At 36.1% G+C, this 19,618-nt stretch overlaps 2 protein-coding genes across 2 annotated transcripts; one reads left to right on the top strand and one right to left on the bottom strand.

Moving 5' to 3' along the window:
- Positions 1–1,441: 1,441 nt before the first annotated feature.
- LOC110710327 (cytochrome P450 CYP73A100-like) lies at positions 1,442–3,898 on the top strand. Its single transcript, XM_021888610.1, has 2 exons — positions 1,442–2,418; positions 2,946–3,898. The coding sequence occupies exons 1-2, from the start codon at positions 1,526–1,528 to the stop codon at positions 3,676–3,678; spliced, it is 1,626 nt and encodes a 541-aa protein (XP_021744302.1). The 5' UTR covers positions 1,442–1,525; the 3' UTR covers positions 3,679–3,898.
- A 1,892-nt stretch (positions 3,899–5,790) lies between these two features.
- Positions 5,791–18,905, bottom strand: LOC110710326 (DExH-box ATP-dependent RNA helicase DExH10-like). The gene is made up of 16 exons (XM_021888609.1): positions 16,942–18,905; positions 15,205–15,519; positions 14,807–14,911; positions 14,647–14,715; positions 14,098–14,265; positions 13,953–14,024; positions 13,748–13,864; positions 13,384–13,590; positions 13,100–13,258; positions 10,687–10,776; positions 10,485–10,577; positions 9,319–9,472; positions 7,380–7,528; positions 7,167–7,262; positions 6,820–6,912; positions 5,791–6,130 (listed from the first exon to the last, which is right to left on the bottom strand). Exons 1-16 carry the CDS (start codon positions 18,046–18,048, stop codon positions 6,020–6,022), a joined length of 3,105 nt encoding a protein of 1,034 aa, XP_021744301.1. The 5' UTR covers positions 18,049–18,905; the 3' UTR covers positions 5,791–6,019.
- Positions 18,906–19,618: the final 713 nt, after the last annotated feature.

The following is a 19,618-nucleotide window of genomic DNA, read 5'->3' as shown; positions in this document are numbered from 1 at the left end:
ATTAATCAAACCTAAATAATTGATTCAATTCAAAAAAAAATTAAAGAAGTAAATTCAATCAAATCAATAATTAATGCAATTAAACATGCAATTCAATGATTAATGCAATTCAAAAATTAACATGTAATTCGATATTTTTAATGAAAATTTTGAATCAAAAGTAAATTCAATAATCATCACAACATGAAATTCAATAATTTCAACAAAAATTCAAGAAGCTAAGAAGAGGAGAGAGAAATTGACGGAATGAACATACCTCAATAATTGACGGAATTTCTGTACTTGTGAACAAGCTAAGAAGAGGAGAGAGAAATTGTCAAGGTTGAGCCATTAAATTAGACGCCATTGATGAAGTTAGTTTTAAGGAGGTTTATGTAATTAATCTAGGCTGTTGGATTTAATATAATTTAATGGCTGAGATTTGTTCTCACATAAGGGATGTGGTCTCACATATAAGGTGGTTCTCACCGGATCCCGACCCTATATATATATATATATATATATGTATATATATATATGTTTAGTATGAAAATGATTTGAGTGGTTTGTTTTTGAAAATATTTCATCAAAGTTAGGATTTAATTTGTTTATAAAAAAAGTCATGGTACATCATACAGTAAACCATTATGAGATCTATAATACTAACAAGACAATGAAAGTATACACTTTAATATACCATTACTCCCTTCGTATTTTATTACTTTTTCCATTTTTTCATGCACAAGGTTTTAGAAGAGATAGGTAAAAATAATAAAATATGATAGAAATGGCGTTGGTTGAAGAAAAAAAAATCTTAAAAAAAAAAAAAGCAAAAGTAAGTATAGGACAGAAGGAGAGAGAATATGAAAAATATTATAATATGATATGAAAGAACCACTAGTGCGGTAGAAAATAGTAAAATATTGTTAAAAGTTTCTAAAAAAATAGAGCAAGTAATAAAATATGGCCGCAAAAGCAAAGTGGAGCAAATAATAAAATACGAAGGGAGTATAAAGTATGTCAATGACCATTTTCTCAAGCAAAATGACTAAAATACCCTGTAGTGCAAACTTGTCATTGGACATCGTTTTTCTTGACATTCAGCTACCAAGACCACAATTTTGACTTGGCTAACAATAATGACTATTTTTGACATCAAAACATATTGAGAGAGCAACCGCGCCATCCCAGTTACCTAGTTACCTACCAATTTTTTCATTTATTCATTTATTTATTTATTTTTATGTTTTTGGACATGCACTTACCTACCAACTTAGTGACTTCACCAATAATATTTTATTACAAGGCAAATCTATCCTTTCTCTCTGTTTTTTTTCCTACCTAGATTTATATCATAAAACCATCAGTAAACAGCCCCTTGGATTCACCCTAAAAACCACTGCTTCAAGAATTTTCTACATCTTCTTACCAACCCCACAAAACTATATATATATACACACACACAAAACTCATAATTGCAATTATATCAATCATTCTAAGTAATATACAATCAAAGATCATTACATTCCTCCATAAGAGGGCAAATATGGGAACACACTCAAAAAATATGTCCAAAACTATTCTTAGCAACCTAATCCTTCTTGCCATATTCATCATTGTACTAACATATTCATCAACTAACCCAAAATTTTCCCTATATCTTGCAATATGTCTACCCATCATATTTTACTTGGTCCATTCCCTATTCTCTTCCCATGCACAGAATTACGGAAATACCCCTCCCGGCCCGTTTGCTCTCCCTATCTTTGGCAATTGGCTCCAAGTAGGAAATGATCTCAACCACCGCCGATCGGCAGCCCTCTCTAAAACCTATGGCCCCGTATTCCTCCTTAAGCTCGGTGTTCGAAACCTAGTCGTGGTCTCAAACCCTCAGCTAGCATGTGAGGTCCTTCATGCACAAGGGGTGGAGTTTGGGTCCCGACCTAGGAATGTTGTCTTTGATATCTTCACCGGAGGCGGTCAAGACATGGTTTTTACTGTCTATGGCGATCATTGGAGGAAGATGCGGCGTATAATGACGTTGCCATTCTTCACCAACAAGGTGGTAAATACTTATAGCAATATGTGGGAGGATGAAATGGACAAGGCTGTTAGAGATTTGAAGCAGAATGATAACATCATAGGCATCAAAGCGAAAAGCGAAGGGTTTGTTATTAGGAAGAGGCTGCAACTTATGTTGTATAATATTATGTATAGGATGATGTTTGATGAAGGTTTTGAGTCTATGGAAGATCCCAAGTTTATGGAGGCAACCAAGTTTAACTCCGAAAGGAGTAGATTAGCTCAGAGTTTTGAGTATAATTATGGTGATTTTATACCTTTGCTTAGACCATTTTTGAGGAGGTATTTGAGCAAGTGCAGAGACTTGCAGCAGAGAAGGCTGGCTTTCTTCAACAACTACTATGTTGAGAAACGAAGGTATGATATTACATGCTACCTTTTCCTTCACTTCTAAGTATATTACCAATTTACAATAACTTATCAATGAGATGAACTTTAGAATTTCCAAATTGAAAGAAAACAATGGCAAACTTTTGCTATAAACACTATACAATAGCTTATACCATCATCTAATAATTATTTAATGTAAATGAAAATCAATCTAAATTTAGTTGTCTCATCACTAATTCACTTGGCTATGAAATCCGGACCAAGTAAGTCTATTAACTAGTGATTATTATCCATGGGAAATTCTTTAATACCTTTTAGAATTACTTGTATTTCCTGTTTATTAGGACTGACCTAAACTAGAATTATTTTAACCGCAATTGATTTTTAAGAAGTGAATTAATGTACAAAAGCGTATAATGCAGCTCACTACAAAGAAAATAACGGTATTTAGCTAGAATGAAAATTAGTATTATTGACGAAAACATATTGGAAAAGTAAGCATAAATTTCTTCTTAAAGTCAATATGAGACAACTGATGCAATCATGTTTTACAGGAAAATAATGGCAAAAAATGGAGAAAATCACAAGATAAGTTGTGCCATTGACTACATTATTGATGCCGAAAGCAAAGGAGAAATCAGTAAGGATAATGTTCTCTACATCGTTGAGAACATTAATGTAGCAGCCATTGAAACGACCTTATGGTCCATGGAGTGGGCAATAGCTGAGCTAGTTAATCATCCAAAAATCCAACAGAAAATCCGGCAAGAAATCGCCACTGTACTCAACGGAAAGCCAGTAACAGAAGCAAACCTTGAACAATTACCCTACTTACAAGCAACAGTAAAGGAAACCCTAAGGTTACACACCCCTATACCTTTGTTAGTACCCCATATGAACCTTGAAGAAGCTAAGCTTGGTGGGTATACTATACCTAGAGAGTCAAAGGTGGTGGTAAACGCATGGTGGTTGGCTAATAATCCCGAGTGGTGGAAAAACCCTGAAGAGTTCCGGCCTGAGAGGTTCCTTGAGGAAGAAGGATCAACGGATGCAACAGTGGGTGGTGGGAAGGTGGATTATAGGTTCTTGCCATTTGGTGTAGGGAGGAGGAGTTGCCCTGGAATTATATTGGCGATGCCAATTTTAGGGCTTATAATTTCAAAATTGGTGACTAATTTTGAAATGAAACCTCCACCAGGGGAAGAAAAGATTGATGTGAGTGAGAAAGGAGGACAGTTTAGTTTGCATATTGAAAAGCATTCAACTGTCCTCTTCTCTCCTATATAATAGTGATGATTTATGCGCCAATATTGGCATATTGCCATTTTGAGGACTTAAATTGTTATTTAGAGTTTGTTTCTAATTTAAGATTATTCAAGATTTCAAGCTAGCCGTACTTTACTTTATTTGATAAATGTTTATTTGTTCTCAAGACAACTTGTAAATTTCTAGTTTTCTCTGTAACAGTTCCACATAAGAGGAGAAATGTTGTATCTTTTGCATTACATGGGCTAATGTCATGAGACTGTTCAACAAAATTTTGGCTTTGCCACTGCTCATACGTGTGATGTGTCGATGCACCACCCTGGTGCATTACATTACATATTGGATTATGAATTATGAGACCGGCATGTCATGATTTTTTCTTGACCCAATTTAGTCATAACCCACTTGAGCACGAGAACTACTGACGAGTAGTGATAGACCACTACCAGGTATGGGCTTGTTGGGCCCATACCGGGAGCAAAAATGTAATTTCGCGTATTACTTACCATGCTGTGAAAATGTAGTCTCTCTCCTCTTAATAACAATATTCAACCCTATAATAACAGTATACAAATCAAGAATAACAGTATATAAACCAATAATAACAGTATACAAATTAATAATAACTGAGCACCGACAAACAATTAATGTCGTCAATTTCAACCGAACTCAGACAATTTCCAACATGGAACTCACCGTTTTTAATGGCTAGAGCCATAAGTCGACAAGGAACTTGTCTATGTTTGAAGACCATGAAAATCAGCTGGAAGTACTCCATAGCAATACTCACTCTTCTGTTTTTGGGTTATGTTTTTTGGGTGGTTTCCGGTGATTTCTAACGGAGGTGGTTGCACATTTCTGGATTTCGACCAAGGTGGTGGCTGGTGGTGTGGGTTTCTGGCTGTCGGAGGTGGAGGTGTGGTGGGCGGGGCTTTGGCCGGCAATGGGAGCTATCCATGGAGGTGGGGAAAGGGTTTAAGGGAGGAAGAAGATGAAGAGGAAAGGAAAAAAAAAAAAGGGAAAAAAAGAGGAAAAAAATAATAATTTTATATTGTGGTATGGACAGCTATGAGCCCATACCTGGTAGTGGGCTATAGTTACTCAACTACTGACACAACTGTGGAATTGCAATGTTGCATCACCCAGACCATGCACTGATCTAAACTTGACTCAGTAAATTGCAAACATCAGACATTCAGCCAATAACATACTCATATATTTCATTGTGGATGTCTTAATCAAAATGGAAATTTTTTATTACTTTTTTCTTTAATACACCCACCTCTTCAGAGGCATCGAGTAAAGGACACTGACCCTTGAAATGGGCATAGAGAAGTTAGGGAAGTACTTGACGGATTTGGCATCAACAGCTGAAAGTATTTGAAGCCACTCACCATAAAGCTCACCCTAAAGGGATCAAAATCATTTTATTGTGGCAACATAGCTTTTCATCTTTGCTACATAATAAGGCACGTTTATATACTACTACATCCATTTCATATTTTTTGCAACCTTGGAATATATTATATCTCACAAATAATACCCCAAAGTTGCAAAAAATATGAAACGGAGGTAGTGCGTAATTTTATACCAATGTGACAGGTACGACTATTAACCAGTTCAGGCGAAATGAATTGCTAGTATGCAAAACTATAGCTAAAAGGTGTAAGAGACAAGACCGAATGAAGCATATTTTACTTATATAGCAAACACAAGTGAAACAGAGACGGATAATCATGCAGTCATGCTCTTTGAACAAAATGCACAACATTTCTTGGGCGGGAAAAGCCTTTAAAAAACATTGCTCTCCCAAAAATACAAGTACACAGACGCATGGTCACAGTGCCATTAAAATCCCATGTGTCCTACTTGTGTGCCCAACTCCTATTGATTTTGAAACAAAAGTAAATAGATCATTGGTGTATGTGAATGACGTAGCTTGCCTATGTACAATTTATAAATTTTATCTTCAATTATATTTTGTTAAAATTATACTTGTAGAAAGTTGATGATTTGAAAGTTATCGAGATGAATCTAACAAAACCACATGGAAAAAAAATATTCTTCCTTGTATAAAAAGATGGTCAAAGTAGAGAATCACTATCCACCGACCAGTTAAGAATATCAAAAAACTCATGGCCAAAAGCCCAAAACTGATGAACTGAGGGATTTCAATTGATAATTATGGAGTATACAGTATACATCTATCTTCTCATTGACGAGCTCTTAACTAGTTCCGAATTTAAAATTATATAAAAACAAAACAAAAAGCAAAAAACAAAAGAAATAACCTTACATTTATACAACTGACTACAATTTGAAGATCGGGAAAAAAAAATGTAAGATGATTTAAACATAGCAGCTACAAGTAAAGAGAGTTAGCAAACATAATACCTCGACGGAGGCTGGTACTGGCGTCTGCAAACTTGTTTTCCAGGTCAGTCTCTCCCACTGCAGTAGCAGCAGCTTTCAACTAGAAAAGGTAAGAAAGAAGAACATGGTTACTTTTATAGTACCACAGTAAATGAATGAGAAGCTGTTACCAGCTTGACCCAAAAAGGCATACATTGAACAACTGTAACATTTCAGCTCTATTGGGTATTCAGTTACTAAGATTTACACAAAAAGACTCGATAATATACCATCTACAATGAAACAAGGAGTTTGCTGCTAAGTCAAGACTCTTAAAGACGGCCTTGGTCTGTCTTACCAATCTCCACAACTCCAATTAACCTATATCCTCATTATCAAACTGAGGTCTAAACTTCACTCAATTAGTCTCTTAATTTGGAATTTGGGCTATTCCTCAAGCTCTTATAATGAATCCTCTTAATGGCTGCTCAGGAATTGCTAGCCCACAAATGAGCTTCAGATTTTACATTATACGAAGCACACCTACGAAGTAAACCCTGTTACAAGATTTATTTCAAAATTCATATCCTACATGATATCTACTATAGGATAAATTTTGGTCGATCCATGGCTAAAAATTTATGAGTAAAACAATCTTGAAAAAATAAATTCATCTTTATTAAAAGCAAGCATTTTCCAGGAAGGATGATGGAGCATGCAAGTTTACGGCAGTTCAACAAAGATCACGAACACACACACACACACACACAATGGGGGTAAAAAGAGAGAACTCTCATATTTTTCACCCACCTGATTTAAGAACTCATCCAGTCTTCTCGCCAGTCTTATGATACTTCCCTCAAATATATCAGTCATTTGTATAACCTCAAAAAAATTGGATCCCTGATCAAATGCAATATCAGAAACCAGAAAAAGGAAATTAGATATCAACATTCAGATCGACATGATAAAGAGATCAAAGAATATTGCAGAATATCCTTTGGAAGCTGCAGCAGGTATTCACCTTACTTTGGGGGCAAGGAAAATAAGAGCATTAACTCCAAAAAAGGTCAACAATGATCAAACAGGTGATAATATCAAAATTAAGGGAATTGTATAATATCATGAAAGGTTGTTCAGCACAAAATAGACCTAACCTTTGACCAACAGTATATTACATCCATCAAGTACGGTCTGCAAGTTGACTCAACATATTCTTCCACGTTTACATCCAGGCTGCATTCATGTTGTATCTGAAACATAAACAAATTGTCGAATCAAACATCAGGAATTAAGGATAAAAAAAGGTCTAAACTTTAAGTAAAAGGGAGGGAAGAGAGAGAGAGAGAGAGAGAGGGGGGGGGGGTGACCTCTGCTATTCTTCTAGCACTGTCTTGGAGTTGCTGTAAGGGTTTTGCAAGTTCTGCTCGCAAATGAATCTGTTCGTTTGATTTATCACACGGGACAAAGCAACTTGCAAGAGCGGCAACTTGATGATGATCCAGATCATTAAACGTACCTGATTAATGTTAGCAAACAAAGTTAGATAGTGTCTCACCCTAACTACACATGATTCATAAGGTAAAACTGCAGTGACAAATAGATATCCCAGAAGCCAGTTAGACTGAGATCAACTGGGTAATTAGGTAGCATTGTATGAAGGGCCACAAAAGCATAATAGAAGGGAAAAAAAAAATAAAAAAGAAGTATTCCATAGCAATGATAAAGCAAGTTATCTGACTCCGTCAAGGGTAAGAATAGTCTTCCGGCCCCTGACAATATGTTAAGCTTGTTATAGGACGTGTCATATTCTGGATACAGCAAGACACGCTACGATTTTGCATTACAGAAGCCATATATTGGACACACAATGTGTGCATGTAGATGTGGAAACAGCAATGAACCACATTTATGTATTAAACTACTAACTAGTGTTTAAACACAAGCAATGCCCTGAGTCATTGCATTAATGTCACAAATTAAATCCTTATTATAATTAATTTTGAAAGAATTATAACATATAATATGGCAATAGCATAGCGATTAACATTTTAGTACTTAAACTTGAAGTTGTGGGTTCAAATCTTGTGCAAAGAGGAGAGTTTGTGGCGCGTATGCATATATAGGAACATTTTTTTATGTATAGTATAGATCCCGTGAATAGACTTCTACAGCCTACAGCCACAAATCAGGTTCGGAAAGAGCTGTCAATTCAGGTGATCAGGTCAGGGTTGGCAAGGTTATTTTCAGTTTCAGGTAATCTTTGTATAGACTTTGGGTAAACATACCCTCCAATGTAACCTCAACCCTTCCTCATTCCATGATCAAACCATTCAACGTAATAATCTTTTGATTCACTGAACTGAAAGAGTTAAAACCCCTATTTCCGCATAGCAATTTTAGGACGACACAGCATCATAGAACCTATAAGCACCCCAATATTATACCAAATTGTCCAAATAACAGTAAAAAAATGTTGCTAGAACATATTAGTTTTTCATCTTCACAAAAAAAGTTTATCAAGACAAATATATAACTTTATAAACTACAGAGTGTACAGAAACCATCATGGGACAGAGACCGAGGGTTCTAAATCTATGTTGCCAGGACTCGGGTGTGGGTATTGACTATTGAGTACAGATCCATGTGTTCGATACAAATATTTTGAAAATTTAGTATACAGAAAGTCCTGACACCGTCCTAAATTTGGACAGGGGTATGGGTCCCTCAACTCTATCCAATTTAGACCATACGAAGCAATTTCTCATTACAAGAAACTAAATTCAAGGGATACTAGACAAGCAAAGCTAAAAAAGGGTAATACAATCTAGCAAGGAAATATATGACCTTTTAAAAATAATTCTCATTGATTTTCTCACACCAGATCCTAAAGAGTAAACAGAGGTACTCCAGGAAGTACGTCTATACAAACTTCCAGATAGGTAAGCACTAAGCAGGAGACCCCAACTGACACGTCCCACAAAAACAACATTGAAAAGAAAAAAAAAATCTAAGTTTATCATTAATAATTTCATTACGAGGAAAATGCCTACATAACAAGCTGTAGAGAACAGCCACTAAAAGTGTTCAAACTAAATATAAAGCTGTGCAGGATATGATGAAGGTAGTGAGAGTTCAAGAAAGCAGTAACATAATTCGTATATATGAAGAGACACTGGCCAAAGCATCAGAGACATAATCCACAAGAACTGCACTTGATGCGGGGCAGAATTTAACATCAATTAGTCATAGCTCCGATACTTGACCACAACTACAACCTAAGAAGATGTACAGAACTTAGCCACATACCATTGAACATCAGCTCAGTAACAAGAAGTTCGTCTCCGGTGTCTATCAATGCAGCAGCCCGTCCCTTTAACTGGACAACACCATCAGCATCAATATGACCCAACTTCTTCAAGACACGTGACCTATTTTTCAGCTCATCACGGAACTTTTGAAGCTGCAAAAAATTAAAGGAAATATATACACTCAGCTCAAGTTTGTCACACATATTCCCTTGAAAGAATATGAAAAACAAGCACTATGCATAAGTTAATGCAACCAAGCAATAATTATACATATATATGTGGAAACTAGGAATACATCGACAGCCCCTTATACAGTTGAATTCAGAATTATTAACCTATTCAGTATTCAGTACACGAAGCTGTAAAAGTGTATGGGTAGAGGTGTGGCAGGGAGCTTTTTTTATTTGCCATTACGTGGCAAGTTGCTCTTTTTTATTTTTTTGCTTCTTATGGTTTCTTTTGTTGTGGAGGGATGATGAGTTTTTCATTGTCCGCACTCATTTGGTCATTTATGGGGCGAGTGCCACAATTAGTTCCTCTTAGAGCTCAATCTCATGGAAATTCCCTAATGATTCCGTTTCCTATTTGGTAATTTTTTTTTTTCCCTCGAGTATTTTTTTCCTCTCTACTTTTGACTCTACTAAAATCTTGTGCAAAGTTTCATGGAGCAAGTTAAAAGAGACTTAGGGAATAATAATAATGTACATAATTTTAAAACACAATCCCTCAATCCTCAAATGAAAGTCTCATATTAGTAAAATATTGTTATCAACTAATTTGGTTTCATTTGTTCATTCTTCCGTTCTCTCCCATGTGATACTTCTCCCACCTGACTCTAACACTACTTTTTTCAAATACCTTTAATCAACTTAACCCCAATTTTTTTTTCCTAACAAAGTGTGTACATGTAAAATGGGACTTTGAATCGAGGACAGAGGGAGTAGTAATAATTTCAATAATAAATAAAAATAAAAAACACTTATACTAACACTAAAAAAGTACATTATAAAAAAAGAATAAATAGAAATTATCTGGAAAAGAAAAAGAAAAAAGATACATCTAGAATAATGGGGGATTCTAGAATAGTTCTCCATTATCTAGTTAAAGATTCAACAATCAAGTGATGATCTACAGAGCAATACTAGCAAAACCACAAAATGGTACCTGAGACTCACGCATCTTCGACTTCAACAGTTGAATTTCATAATTCACCTCAGCTTTTCTTTGGAAACATTTGACTTGATGATCATCTTGAGACTGAAGCATTAAGAAGATAGATCGAGGAAGAGAATGAGATTAGCAAGAAATATTTAAAAAGTATTGCATCCAGAAACCATGAGCTGAAAATTTAGAATATGGGGCAAACCTTGTGCATCGGATGCGAAAACAATTTCTGCTCAAGTTCCTCAATTTGGCTGACCAACTCGACGATTTCCTTATCATCAATACCCATATCCTGCAGTATGAATATAACTGTGAGTGGTGAATTTTTTATATTGATGCCGAAAAGTCTTCCCATCTAATTACCAAAATCAGCAATGAAGGCATCCCAATCCCAAGACCAGACAATGAACATTAAGCAATTACCAAATCCAAACTAAAATGATATAATAAACACTAGAAATCAGACAAACAATCCCTCCAGGCCTCTACTCCGTAGAGTGCCCAAAAATATTGCAGGGAAGATTTATCAGCATTCGATAGCAGAAACCAAAGAAGATTCACAAGGTTTATGGTAATATAATACAATAATGAGTATAATACAACTATTAGTGTTCCCATTGCCATGAGAAAAAGTCTACAATAATGGTCTCAAAAGACGAGCATAGAACATAGTATAAAATCGCGGCCGATACGTTGCGATGCGGACGTTTTGTAACGGAAATTCAGGCTACCGTTACGAGATTTGCCGTTTTGTAACGGCCTTTTATAAAAGACCGAGTTTCGACCGCGACATCTGATTTTCGGCTGATAAACCACCGGATCGCCCGAGAAATAGCTTATATTCGTTGGTTTATCAGATTTTCATGGCAAACTCCATTGTTGCCGACTGCTCGATAGAGTGAAAGAGGGAAAAGGTGAAAGGCAGGGGTAAGTGAAGGTGGGTCATGACCTCAAGGGTGGGAATAGTGGGACAGCTAGCAACAATCTGGCAGTTCTTGATGAAATAAAATGCTGCTCAGCAATTTTTTTCTTTTTATTTTACTGTTGACCCCACCATCTCGTGACTTTTTTTTTCCCTTCTTTTTTTATCCTAGCTGAGGTCATTCTTGTTTTCAATTTCTACATTTTAAATTATTGTATAAATATTATTATATTCTTATTTTCTACTAGGTATTAGTCAGAAAATTAATGGATATTCAAAAATCTGTTCTAAAAAATAATTTTATTACTAGAAAAAAAATTAATACTTCAAAAAATCTAAAACAAAAATTCTACCGAGATGACCGTGATACAGTCCGCGATTAACACATCATTTCCGTTACCGCATCAACGCGACCGTTTCCGCGATCGCGACCGAAACCGCATTTTTATTCTATGGCATAGAGTCAAGGAATTAGTTGAGACAGAATGGAAATGGTGTAGTATAAATGACATGGCATCATGTCGTATAAGCGTGATTTGACAAATTGACATATGTTTAATACTTCCTCCGTTTTTTTTATTATTGCAACATACAAGTTGGGCACAATAATTTTGGTAGTGGGAAAAAGGAAGAGAGAGAAAGGTAAAAATACAAAAGAATCCATGTGATGTAAACATAAACTAAAGAATAAGTGTGAAAAAGTAAGGATATGTTGGGTATTTACAGTGTGAACAGAGATATTTTTTGTCTTAAAATGGAAATGGTGCAATATTTGTAAAACTTCCTTAAAAGGCAAGTGGTGCAATATTAAAAGAACGGAGCAAGTTTAAAATATTTTGCCTTTCCAATATAATGAATGATAGAGGGTTCAATATGCTTTATCCCAGTACATATAGTTTCATATGCAAAGCATCCATCAAGGCATGTACTAAAGTTAGTTTTGTAATAAAGAAATAATTATGAGGGTAAAAGAAATAATAGTTAGTGCAATGTAATTATGAGGGTAAAAGAAATAATCACCACAAATCTTTTCCATAACCACCACCACAAATTCAATGCTATCTAAGCTCCAGTTTTCAACAATTGCATGTCCAACTAGCTGCCGACTAGTCCTAGCCTTACTGTTTACCTCTACTGCTTATGGCACCTTATCAGAAAATTTTAAAGGCTCAAGTCATAGTAGAAAAACCTTTTGCATCATACCAACAATAACAAAGCCTTAGTCCCAAACTTATTTGGGGTCGGCTAACATGAATCATCATAAGGAACCATACGATATAAAGAAAGGCATATAACAAGATAATCAGTTGAAAGAGTTTGAAAAAAGGTGAGTAAATAAAGTGATAAAAAGAAAGAACATCCAAGATAAAATAAGGGAGTTTTAAAGAGAACCAAGAAAAAATTCAAGAAAGTTTTAAAGGAATGGTAAAAACGTTGGGAGTAAAAAAAAAACATAAAGGTTTCAGAAAACTTTAGCAAAGGAAATCTCAGTTCATAAATGATTAAAAAATAGTTCACAAATCAGGAAATATATTAATGAAGCAATATTGTACAAGTTCAAAATGAAAAAGGGACAACACAAGGAACTTATCTAATAAATTGGAGAGAGCTAAATAATAACCCATTGTTTCAACCTCCAACAGCCAAAGCAATGAACCATCAAAAGGAAGAAATACTGAGTAGGCAGACATACCTTTACGGGATTAAGCTTTGGGAGGCCTTGAGAAAAACGTTTTTCCAGCTCCTGTACTCCAAGAAGTAAGCTTTGTCTGGCATCAACAGGCCGAAGGTCAGGAGGGACAGAAATCCGGAGCTTACTGAGGGCAGCTATAAAGGACAATTGCACTGGAACCTACAACAAATATAAAATCATTTAAAAGCCAAATTATTAAATTGCTTGACCCTTCAAAAATAAAAGTGAATCTAGACAGTTGATACTAGTGAAATGCACGGCTGCTAGCATATAAGTTAACTCACCACATGCATTTCACCCTTCTGCCCAGGTCGAGGGGGACATGGTTTAGGCCTTGAACCATTCTCACTTGTACCAGGGGAGCAATGAAGCAGCGTATCAACTATATAGCCTCCACCACGTGGAACAGTTCCCACAGCAGCAGGAGGCTTTTTCACCACATTGACCACAACTCCCCAACCCCAGTCAGTTACTCCTTCACGTATCCTAACCTAAAAATTTTCACACAAAGTAATGAAGCCAATTATCAATATAAATATTTGGGCCATTGAACTGTATAAAATAAAAGGGTAATATCATAGCTAAGGAAGCACCATTAAAGTGGATGATGAATGATAATGACAGGAACATTATATTACAGATGATTACCAGTCTTCCAGGAACTAGATAGTAAAGAATTCTCTCAGGCCTTGTAATCTCTGATATCATCTTCGTCTCAAGTTGAGCTAAATTAAGTCTTAGCTTATGGTATTCTGCAACTTCAGACTACATAAAAAACTCTCGAGTGAATTTTTCTTCGAAAAGAAAAATCAATGTATTGAAAAGGAAATTCTCTGACCAAAAGAAACAGTACCTCTCCAGAAGCATCAAGCATGGCAGCTTCCTGCTCAAGTTTCTCTATCTTTTTTTCGATTTCAGGCAAAGTCTGTAAAAGAAACAATTATTGGTTATGCATGCCTTATCTACAAGATCTAATAAAGAAAAGGTACAAGGCAAACCTTCTCGTGCTGGAATTGGTGAAATGAATTTCTAATGACATGTTCAGCAGTGAATTGGCCTTCAGCTCGGCACATTAGATTCAAGATTGAGTAGTAACTCAATCTAAAAGTGCTGACAAGAGGAGCTGGCTTACCCAACACCATATCTCTTAAAGAATTCATTTCCATCTAAAATAAGTAAAGAAAGACAATGATCATTAAGTGCTGTATAAAAGGTCTGCCGAGTATGTTTAGTATGATCCAAAAGTTGGTGTAAGGAGACAAAGTAAAGAGAAATAATTAAAGTAATGGAAGAGAGAAGAATAAGTGAGGAAAGAATTTAACACCATGAATTTGTTAAAAAAGGTTTGAGAGAAAAGAATGTCCCGAGTGGGAAAAATTTGGGATAGAGTTTTCTTTTTCATCTGCTCTAAATCCAATACATACATAACTCTAAACAAGACATATAAAAAGCTTCTCATAGAAAATATGATCATCAACACATTACATAAATAATTGTGGTATAGCTGATTGCTGATTGCTGATAACTTTTTAGACCACAAGATTTACCTGCTCATCAATCATTATAATGCAAATGCCTCGATCATCCTTGCCACGGCGACCAGCTCTTCCACTCATCTTTGAAGAAAAACCAAAGAGACATTGGTAAGTACAAAAACAAAACCAGACTTCAGATGATCACAGCACAGTACAGATAAACTTCACTCACCTGAATATACTCACCAGATCCAATATAACGATGACTATCACCGTCAAATTTTTTCACTGCAGTAAAAACAACTGTTTTTGCAGGCATATTTAAGCCCATTGCAAACTACAAAAATTAAGCCCAATGTGTTAGAGATCATCATTAGTTACATACAATCATCGAAGATAATTCAGAATAGAAGACAAAATAAAAGGTTAAGGACAGAGGACATGACACGCTTATTTTTTTTTTTTTCTCATGCCAACCTGTATCTCACTTTACATCAAAATTTAGGAAACTTCTATCACTGATTATCTTGTAAAGATACAACATATGGTATGAAGCATCTAGTAATAATGTAATATATGGAAGACATAATTCTAATCAAAGAGATGGCTGTTATATGCCAAAGAACTTACTGTCTCAGTGGCAAATAGCGCCTTCACAAGCCCTTCTTGGAAAAGTAGCTCCACCAATTCCTTAATAATTGGAAGAAGCCCAGAATGATGCACGGCAATGCCTCGTTGAAGAAGTGGCAACATCAACTCAATAGCAGGAAGGCTCCTGTCCTCCTCATTCAAGCAGAGAATTGCATTTTTAAAGACCTGCTCCACAATATCTTTCTCTTCTTCCGTATTAAAATCAAGCTTTGACATGGACATTGCATGTTGTTCACACTCCCTTCTACTGAAACTAAATACAATGACAGGCTGAAATTTGCGCTCCATTATCATCTGCAACACAAATAATTGAAAAAATGTTGAAGTCAAAATTTTGGCTCAGAGAAAACAAACAACAACATGAACCGAGTGTATGTATCCCACCATAACACACCCCTACCCCTAGTCAGTATGAACCAGAAATTACAAACGGGAAGTGTAAACAATTAATTATGATCTGGATGAATCAGGATAACGAGTAATCCTGCTGTTCAGAATGGCAATGTATGCCAGCATAGCATAATGGTTGGTTTACCACTCAGATATTCAGTGCCTTCAATACAGTGGCATACAGGCTTACAGCCAATTTATAAAGTAAACAATTAATAATCATTTAATTGAAAGGTAAGATAAAAGGCATTGAACCAAGTGACGTTAAAGGATGGGAGGGGCAGTGGTGGTTGTATGAAGAAGGGTAGATTGGAGGGAAGGGGTGGAGGTGGTTGTAAAGGGAAAGGTTATGATGGTTGAAGGGAGGATTCCCTTTCTCATCTCTATAAAAAAGAACTATGTAAATTTACAGGTTTAGCTTTACATTATCCTTGTTTTCCTTTCCCTTTTTACAAACCAACACACACAACTATGACTAACTATGAATAACAATCGCACTAACAACTGCCACAAAATAATTATATGAAATCCATCCACAACATACAAGATTCACTAAACTTCTAATCACATTCTCTGAAATAAAAATGCTATCCCTCTTTAAATCTAACATAGTGCATACTCAAGAAAAGAAGATTGCAAGAACACTTATCAGACAACTATCACCATGAGTGGCTCGTGTAGATCCCTCTCCTCAACTCATTCCCATCCAATATAATATGAGCCATAAGAGTCAATTGTTTCATGTTCCATTCAATACTAGACTAATTCAAGTTGAGCCACTTGGCAACATTGCTCCCATTCAATTTCTTGTAGTGATTTCTAAAGGAGGGAAATGCATTTAGTGATTTTAGAGAAAAACAGAAAAAGGCAATTCCCCAAGATGAAAAGTGAGCTAGTGTCATACTTCATTAACCAAGGCTCAAGGAGGAAGATTTTTAGGTGACGTATATACACAAGCTCACATTTAATCAAAAAATATTTTGAATTGATTGGCTGTAAACAGCATCTCACTAGTCAGATTCAAGTGCCTCCCATAGGAGCTCTAAGTCCAAAACCCTTCTCTCTAATGACAATTGATCAGCAACAATTGCCCCAAACTCTTTTCAGTAAGCAAAAACTAGCAGTCCCTCAATACTTCAACATTATAACACTTAATACGATATAATTAAAAATGTAAGTAATTAACAACATTCTGGCTAAAAGGTAGTTTAGTTTACTTCCTCAAAAATTCATGGAGAAGCTATCATAATCCAAAAAGATTACTCAGTACAACATGATAATTACTTAAATTGCAATAAATTAGTCAGCAATACAACAAAAACATACCTTGACAATCTTGTATATATCCGAACCCCCTTTAGGTCCCGATCCAGCTTTTGCAATCCTCCCACTAGCCTTGGCAGCAGCATTCTTCATCCCATTACCAGGCTTCACAAACGTATCCTGAAGCTTCAAAAAGTTATCCTCTCTAAACTGCTCATTCTCATCCACCACCAAGTACAACCCCGACCCTCCAACCGGAAACACATAATGCTGCAACGGTGTAGGCCGGAAATCCGTATAAACAACATGACAAGGCTGCTTATGAATATTACAAATCCACTCAGCAAACTCGGTTGCATTCGACATAGTAGCCGATAAAAACACCATCTTAATCTCGGTAGGCAAGAACACAATACTCTCCTCCCAAACAACCCCTCTTTCTCTATCCTTCATATAATGAATCTCATCAAATATAACCCAAGCAACCTCTTTCAACACCTCGGAACCCCGGTACAACATACCGCGAAGAATCTCCGTTGTCATCACTAAACAACTAGCATTAGGAGAGATAGTAACGTCACCAGTCATAAGACCAACATCAGTGAACTCCTGGCTCAATTCCCTGTACTTCTGATTGCTCAGTGCTTTCAGAGGCGAAGTGTAGATTACTCGCTGCTTATCGCGAAATGCCATGGCAATGGCATACTCGGCAACGGCGGTTTTGCCGGCGGAAGTGTGGGCGGAAACAAGGACTGATTCTTTACGCTCTAAACAAGCAATCGAAACTTGCTGAAATGGATCAAGAGTAAAAGCATACTTTTTCGCCATTGGACCATCGAAGCTAGGGTTTGCCAGAGTTCCATAAATGGTTGAATCTTTGTCTGAGATGAAATCTTTCGGCACTGCTACTTCGTGTACGCAAGTTCGAGTCGAATTTCGTCGCTTTGAGCTTGGTAATTCTGAGTTTTCCTGAGATTGTGTCTGATTTTGCTGCTGATTTTGTTGTTGTAGTTGTTGTTTTTCTGGTGAGTTTTGCTGAGGTAATGGTTCTTTGGATTCGGAATGTTTTCGCTTTCCTAGGGTTTGTTGTTCTGTAAGTGAATCGTTTGGATTTTCCAGTGTTGTTGATGATGGAGGTTCCGCCACTGTTGATTGAGGTGGTTCCGCCATTGTTGAGAGCTTTCAATTTGCGAAAATGAAGAAGAGTATTTGAGAGGGGGTTAGGGTTTTTGAATCCCTCTTTTGTATGATTATACAAGTAATTACTAGGTCGAATTTGGGACTTAGGGGTTTAAGGAAAAGGTTTGTTTAATCTAGTCTCCAATGGGTCTGGTTGTGAGCTGGTGATGCATTTGGTTACTCGGGCATAGTGAAATTTTTTGTATAGACGCGGATGCACCCAAGTGTATTTTGCTCATTTTAACATAAATTGAGATAGGAGCCTAGACTAGTTGGTTAGTTCTTCGACTTTTAGGTGTGAGGTTAACGGTCAAATCTCACCAAGCATATTTTAGGCGGAATTTCCCTTACATCCCCTTTTTATGATGGGCCTTCTCTTTACCTTAAAAATCTAAAAAGAGCAAAAAAAAAAAAAAAACACCTTTGAGTGCACCTACCTCTATGTGCACCCGGTGTATATAAAAGGTTCTCCGGGTCTAGAAAAGAAAGTGCGTTGTTGCCCTCGTTTTTGAGTTACGACATCGTTATTTAATTTTTTATTTTTTTATTCCGATGAGGAAAGAGCTTCCAAAAAGAAAGAAAAAACAAAAGCAACGAAAAAAACTACATAAAAAAGAACAAAAACTATCTACAGAGGAACAAACCGTGGAAAAGCCACACTCCTAATATCCTCCTCTAATACCCTACTAAGATCAACAGGAATATAATTATAGATGATGAGACCAATGTCTTGGGTAAGTAGTAGGGTAACCTTGCGATTGGCCAACTAATCCGCCACTCTATTGCCTTCTCGATAGAAATGCACAACTCGAACCTTCCCAGTAGCATTGATTAGCATGTTTAAGCATTTATTAATGAAGTGTGCACCTTCTCCACTTCCTGCTTCTCCTTTCTGCAGAATATGAACACAAGCAAGGTTGTCAAGTCGGACTTCGAGTTGCTGAATCTGCAGGTTCTTAGCTACCTCTAAGCCTCGTGTTAGAGCAATAATTTCAGCCTTGAAAGCCTCGTTATTTAGTTGTGTTATGACGTAGTTATTTAATTGTTCAGTGATTGTTTAGTTAAACATAAGAGAAACTCTGTATTATTTTATAAGGTATATTTTGTTTGCTTATGAAGGTATAAATTTTAGGTAGCTAGAAATGATATAGTTTGAGGATCTAATTTGGCATAAAAAGTTATGAGATGAATTAGTTAATTATTGGAATTGTTCTAACTAATGCTAGCCCCAAGCAACCTAGTCCCATAAGGCATAACTTCCCATTATACAAGTAACTTCTCAATAGCGTAGTAACCACCCACTAGCATAGTACTCCCTCCATTTTTTTTATAGGCTAGTGATGAGATTATGCAGAGTTTTAGGATGTTTAATAAAATAAGATGTTAGTGGGGTGTATAAGGTTATTATTTTATTGAAAAGTAAAGTGGTGTGAGAGGGAGTGGAGACCATTGAAGAAGTGAAAAATGATAAAGTAAGAAAGAGTGAGGACATTAGTGGATAAAGATATATTATTAAATTGTAAGAGTTTTCCAATAGAACTCTAGCTTATAAAAAAAATGA

This window comes from Chenopodium quinoa, unplaced genomic scaffold (genome assembly GCF_001683475.1).
Source record: "Chenopodium quinoa cultivar QQ74 unplaced genomic scaffold, ASM168347v1, whole genome shotgun sequence".
NCBI classification, from domain to species: Eukaryota; Viridiplantae; Streptophyta; class Magnoliopsida; order Caryophyllales; family Amaranthaceae; genus Chenopodium; species Chenopodium quinoa.
This window is presented reverse-complemented; position numbering and strand designations above follow the sequence as displayed.